This window comes from Arachis ipaensis, chromosome B10, assembly GCF_000816755.2.
Source record: "Arachis ipaensis cultivar K30076 chromosome B10, Araip1.1, whole genome shotgun sequence".
Classification (NCBI taxonomy): Eukaryota; Viridiplantae; Streptophyta; class Magnoliopsida; order Fabales; family Fabaceae; genus Arachis; species Arachis ipaensis.
This window is the reverse complement of record NC_029794.2, coordinates 54,829,956-54,836,914: the sequence shown is the minus strand read 5'-3', so window position 1 is coordinate 54,836,914 and position 6,959 is coordinate 54,829,956. Positions and strand designations below refer to the sequence as shown.

Sequence of the window (6,959 nt, the reverse complement as noted above, 5' to 3'; positions counted from 1 at the left end):
TTTGAGGCTTTTGGATCAAGTTTCGTGGCTTCATTTTGGTGTTTGATCCATTTTGGGAATCAGCCAAGATATGGTTTTGGTTTTCTTTATGTAATATATAATGTTTCTGGACACTTAGGCTAGTAGACCTTAGGATAGGATTGAATTAGTTGGTAATGAGTTTTGATGTATGATGATTTTGATGATTGTTATGATTTTGGTGAATGTTGATGTTGATTTACGATGTGGGGCTGAAAATGATAATTTTGAGTGTTGATAATGAATTATGAAGCTTGTTGATGTTGATAAATATTGAGGATAGTGAAATGATGCTTTGAGTTGTAATAATTGAGAATTGGAGGTATGTAAGTGAGAATTTTTGGATGAAATTGATGAAATTGCAAGTTGATAGGTTGTGGAATAATTAGAGAGTATATGAATATAATTTAGATACATTAGGATTGGTTTGGATGTACAGCAATTGGTTTTGAATTGAGAGTGTTGGTAAAATTGAGTTTTAAAGCTTTTTGGTAAAAAAATATTTTTAGCGAATTTTGACGGATCATATCTTGAGCTTCACTTTTTTTAAATTGATTGAATTTTGTATCATTAAAGATAATTCAAAGATATTTAAAACAGTATAGATTTTGTGGAAATTGGAATTTTGTAGAAAAAGATATAATCGTTGGAAGTTGGTGTCAAAAATCTGAATTATGTGATGTTGCAGAAAATTGTAAGTTCTGGTTTGTGTGCTCACGCACACACCTGTGCCTACGCTACGAGCAAAACGGGTGTTATGACTCGTACGTATGCACGAGGGGTGTGTGCACGCACACCCTGAGAAAGTTGCAAGTTGTGCGTACGCACAACATCATGCGTGTACGCACAAGGGGTGTGCGCACGCACACCCTGTGAAATTTGTAAGTTGTGCATACGCACAACATCATGCATACGCACAAGCTGGGAAGAGCCTTCTGTTGAGTGTGTCCGCACGTATTCATGCATACACACAAAATAGAAAATTTTACTTTATGTGCGTACGCACACCTCTATGCATACGCACACGTTAAGAAAACTCTTCTGGGCATGCGTACGCACAACCTTATGCGTATGCATACTGCCTTGTTTTTCAATAAAAATCTTATTTTTAACCGTTTTACCTTCCCGGCAAGCTTGTAAAATTCCATAATGCTTATCTATGATTTCTTAACTTGTTTTTAGGCTTTGAAACATAGAGAATACCCTAAGTGAGTTTAACTAGATATTTTCTAGTAAAAAGTTTAGAAGATGGTGACTTAGGCTTGGTATGTCAGTTGGATGGAGTTGTCATGTGAACTAATAGGGAGCTGGGTTGATGATGAACATGTGATATTGACAATAGAAAATGAGTTTAAGGCTTGGAAATGTTGATAAGTTTGCGAAATTAAAAACTGATAGTTGTTACGATGAGTGTGAAAATCGGAAATGAATGAAGAACTTGTTGGTTATTGAAAAAGTGTGCAGGGCCTATATCTCTGGCATGGCAGATTTCTCTACTGTAAGAGTGAGTAGGGCACTATATCCCTGGGATGAAGTTATGATTGATAACATTTTCTACCGCATGAGTGTGCAGGGCCTATATCCCTGGCATGGAAGAAAAGCAACATCCCCAGAGATGTGTCGGATTGGCATTTTGAACCGACAAGTGTATCACGAGCCAAATAGGATAGACATTCATCGTACGTATCTTTTACATGCTTGCTTGCTTTGACTACTTGAGTTATGCCTATTTGAATAATATGTCTAAATGCTAATTGATTTACCTGTTATACATGAATACTATTTGTGCTTTACTTTTTTGCATTAAATATGTTTTTCTGGTGTTGAGGAGGATCGAAAGGCGGTGTGATGGGATTGCACGGAGGTTAGGCTGGCGAAGGCTGTGCAACAGCGGTGCTATGTTAGTTAGAAATCCCTTAAGTTAGAATACCATGTTTACGGTTTAAGTTATTTATTTTATTTTAAGCTTGAATATCTGTTTTCGATGTGAAGTTCTAGGATTATCTTTGGCGTCTCGGAACCTTACATCTTATATTTTGGGCACTATTACCATACTGAGAACCTTCGATTCTCATACCATATGTTATTATTGTTTTTCAAATGCAGGTCGCAACCCACCTTGGTGAGTTTGCGGATATGGTGACAGAGCGAAGGGTGATCTTTTTGTGCTTTATTTTATTTTACTTTTGTTGTAGTTATTCTCTCACCTTTCATATTCTATACTCTTTTGTATTTCAGTTTGACTAGCTGGCCTAAACTCCGCAGACTGTGACTAGTCCTCTTTTTGGTATACCATATATATATTATTTTAATTATTACCTTGTGTATCCTAGAGCTATCTATAAGCTATAAGGTTTTATATGTATTATGTCGTGTTTTGTTCGTACCTACGCGTTTAGTTATCATGTGTGAACACTTCGCATTTCGTAATTCCGTTTTATGCGACTTTGAGCTTTACTCCTTCATCGGGCTTCTAGTTATATAAATTCTTATATATATTATAAGCTTTAGAACTGTTGTGATACTTTGTTATCCTTTACTTTACGGCTAGAGGTAAGGCTTAAGGTAACGGAGTGTTACAGTAACGGCTATCTCTGTAGAACGGTGTTCATATTAAACATCTTTATTATGTTTTGTAGTCCCATATGGATGGAGGTACCTAGGTGTCGAGATTTTGAGAAAGTTAGGAATTTAAATGTATTGGCTAATCTTGAAAAACCTAAATGTCTGTGGCACAAACAATTAGAGACAAATTTATCTTTTTCTCTAAGAAAAAGTGAACGATAATTGGTGAGTTTATACTTTATAGACGACGAACGAACTTGGATTGGTCGAGTGATCAGCTTATTCGTCGCTTAAGTAAATATCGGGGGTTTGAATCCCACTTTGTACATAAAGCAATGTATTAACCAACGCCAAATTTGGAGCTCAGATTTGCAAGAAAATAATTTTTGACCTACGGAATTAGGAAATACTGTGGGCAACAAAAAGAAAAAAAAGAGTGAATATCTAATCTGTCCCCTGACAATTACTTCGAAAGGACTACGAGGCGTTTAAAAAAAAAATACCCAATTTGACCTCTACACTTTATTTTTATAAGACTGATTAGTCTTTATGCCAAAAAAATAAAACAAAAAATACTGACACATGAACTAATCAGCCTTATAAAAATAAAACTAAAAAATCAGGTTGAATATTTTTTTGGTTAAGAGTATCATTGTCTTTCGAGATAATTGTGGGCGATTAAGATTTTTCTCAAGAAAAAGAATACTTTATAGCCGACGATCCATTCCCTGAAATGTGTCGTCAGTCTGTACTCTTGTCTACTCCAAGGCAGAGTGAGTCAGAGCCTGAGAGGAGTTAACTTGCCAGCTCCAATTGGCTCTTCTCCTCGTCACAACAAATTGCGAATCTGCCAAGTAATCGCTTCTGTTCATAATATAACATACATCGGGTAGAAATGGTAATGTGGGTATTTGGTTATGGTTCTCTCATCTGGAAGGCTGGCTTTCACTTCGATGAGCGCGTCGTTGGTTTCATCAAAGGCTATCGACGTGTCTTCTACCAAGGTTTCGTTTCGTCATCTCTCTCTCTCTCTCTCTCTCTCTCTCTCTCTCTGATGATTATTCTTTTTAGGCTCAACTGACCACAGAGGAACACCTGAGTACCCTGGAAGAACAGTGACCCTGGAGCCTGCTGAAGGAGAAATATGTGTAAGTCTTCAATCAGAGTTCACCTATTACACATGTGCTGTGATATCACAGTTTAATGTGCTTGGGAGCCATCGTCATCAATGACAACAGACTCAATGTTGATGATTAGGTTATTTTGAGTACTATTTTCTGATTTAACCATTTTTCGAGATTTAACCATTTTTCGAGAAGTCTTCAAGGCATTATTATTCATGTTGATCTATTAGTGATAACAAGCTTCATAGTTCATCACCTGGGTATAGATGTAATTGTGAAGTTTATGCAGATATCTTACTTGATTCAAGTTTATCTGCTTCAAGATTAAAATTGATTTTAATTTTCAAGCATTAAACTTCAATTTTTTCTTCTTATTTTGTTTTCTATCTAGTCTTTCCTGTTGTTGGCTTTTAATATGTTTCGAGTTGAAATTATCAAATGCAATCAATATGTGAAATGAAAAATTACTGTGTTTTGGAAGGATATAGTGGGGAGTTGCTTACAAGATCTCCAAGAAAGAAGACCAAGAAATCGCATTAACGGTATGCTTCTTCAAATTTCATCTTTTTTTATATTAAATCTATATTCTTTTCCTATTTATATTATTAGCCCTAGCAGTCAAAAGTTCCTATATATATATATACACTCACACACCACACCTTATGCTATTCACACAAAATTAGCTCATCAATCATAAATCCTCGAAAATTAATGTGAAGGCTTAATCAGTAGGCTGGAGAAGAGGTTCAAATAATGAACAACCTTTTAAATTACAGTAACAATAATGGTCTGAATATTTATTTAGGATATTAGGCTTTTCTAAGGTGTCTAAATTTAAACATGATTCATGGCAAGATACCATGGCATCATCTAATGTATGTAACTAACCCTACCAAATGAGACGTCTTTATTGTAGTATTAGTCTTTGTTAAGCATTACAGATTTACGGCAGTGTTGTGATACACTGATTTTCAAGTAATTAAATATGATAGAACATCATATTGATTTAATTAGTTTGTTATGTTTATCTAAGCATTTAAGTGTTGTGGTTATATTCATATTCATGATAACATAGCTAATTTGGCAGTTTTGAGGTCTTTACAATGAAGTATATGAAACAAATGATGGCTGAAATATTTGCTTTTACACCCATTGTATCCAGTTCCCTAATTTCAAGGATTGAGAATTAGGCTCTTAGTTCATGCCATAGTGGCTTATTTCGGGATGAAAATGAAGATCATGTTGCTAGACATCAGCGTATAAGATGAAAAAAGTCTCATTGAAAAATAATGCTAACATCACAAGCGAGGCCCATATTGGAAACTAGAAATACTGATACAAATTAAAAATGCTTAAGGCTCAGTTCAAGCTTGAAACTAAGCTGCGCTAGCACTTCTTGGAATGGCTTACATATATGACCTTGCGTTAGAATCTTTAATCAGAGGTAGTGTTTATTGAAGAGTTATACAAGATAGAGATAATATTAGAGAGACCTGTCAAGTCTTCCCATGACTCCAACAAATGTCCAAAACAAGAAAGACCCACCATCTCTAATCTCTTCTTCCCCTTTATTCATAATAAACTAATGACTTTCCTAACTAACGTGGGATCGCATCACCTGGCTATCTGACTTCGTATGTAATTAGTCATTACTATAGGTATAAATTTGTTGTGGATATAATTTCCAGTCTTTTCTTTTTGGTTTGCAAATAACGCATGTCTTTATGACAATGGCCTTTCCACACATGATATTGTGGCCTACTGTGTTACATGTTATCAGCTCAGCAAAGCATCTCAAGGAACGATAGGCTCTGATCTAAAGCATGAAGCTGATTTGGTCTATTGTTTCCAACGTTATATGTAGATTTTTTATCCATCAATTAAAGCTGCAACAAAAAGGAGAATGGTTCTTCTACTCCTTGTGGGATTTTCAGTGGCTAACTGAATAGCTCAGTACTTTAAATGATATAATTATTAATTAATTTTAATTACTACACAGTATCTGGAAGTGAGAGAGAAGCAATATGACAAGAAGGAATATGTGGATCTTTTCACCGTAAGTACCTTATGCCAAGATCTTTTCAGACCAATAAGGTGTGGCGTTTCATTCTGCTCTATAATAAATGTTATTCGAAAGATGAAATTTGGCATGTATTTGAAATCTCTTTCAGGATATCAATGCTACAAGCCCAGCCATAACTGGTGTCATGGTGTAAGTGAAAGAAACAACCTTAGACCTGTTTCCATCTTTTTTCTTGTCTCTTTGATCGTCAATAGTTTAGATAGTTGGTGTGAACATTTTTCAGGTATATAGCATCTCCAGACAAGAAAGTTAATGTAAATTACTTGGGTCCTGCATCTTTTGAACATATAGCGAGGTATTCATCTTCCCCCGACACAGCATTGTCTTTGTTGCGCACAATAAAAAATGATTCATGATAATATATTAATTTGCTGATCCTGGCTTCAAGAACCTTATTAAATATCTAAACATCACTTCTATAAGCTTGATCTTTTAACACTTTGATTACTAAATACAAATAATGCTTGTAACTGAACCTTCAATATCAGATAGATTTCATTTATTCCACTTTTAAAATGCATTTTTCATTGTTCATGCATTCAGGGTTACATTGTAAATTTTAACTGTGTTGTGCATATTCTTTTTGGGGATTTGTATTCATTGTTTGGATTTTTTTTTTTTGTTTAAAAACCAAACTGGATCCATTTTTTTATATGAATTTCATATAATAGTTACAACTTTTGGATTCTTTATATTTCATGCTATAGGCAAATAATTCATGCTGAAGGGCCCTCAGGACCTAACAGAGATTATCTTTTCCAACTTGAAAAGGCTCTTCTTCAAATAGGTTAGACTTTTTTAACATATAGTTTAATCATTTTTAAATGAATTTCCCTTTTTATTTATTATTTTATTTTTACTAATCATTCTTAGGATGCCAAGACAACCATGTTATTGATCTTGCAAACGAAGTGAGGCGTTTTCTTTCGGAGAAACATTGAATGCTTCAGTGTATTCTGTCAGCTAGCTTTCAACATCCCGAGAGTTTAACAAATCCCTTTTAACTTTAATTCTATTGGGGAAACACTGCATATGTTTGTTGTAGATGAATGATTAATCAATTATTAAAATACATAATTATTTTTTATATTGGGGTAGGAATGGTATTTTTCATAATCATGTATCGTAAGGGTGTTAATCTCAAATACGGCACGGTTTGATTTAAGGTG

General features: G+C 34.6%; 1 protein-coding gene across 1 annotated transcript; it reads left to right on the top strand.

Moving 5' to 3' along the window:
• Positions 3,262–6,959, top strand: LOC107623752 (gamma-glutamylcyclotransferase 2-3). Its single transcript, XM_016326116.2, has 8 exons — positions 3,262–3,587; positions 3,655–3,731; positions 4,196–4,249; positions 5,707–5,763; positions 5,879–5,919; positions 6,014–6,085; positions 6,498–6,577; positions 6,664–6,959. Exons 1-8 carry the CDS (start codon positions 3,479–3,481, stop codon positions 6,729–6,731), a joined length of 558 nt encoding a protein of 185 aa, XP_016181602.1. The 5' UTR covers positions 3,262–3,478; the 3' UTR covers positions 6,732–6,959.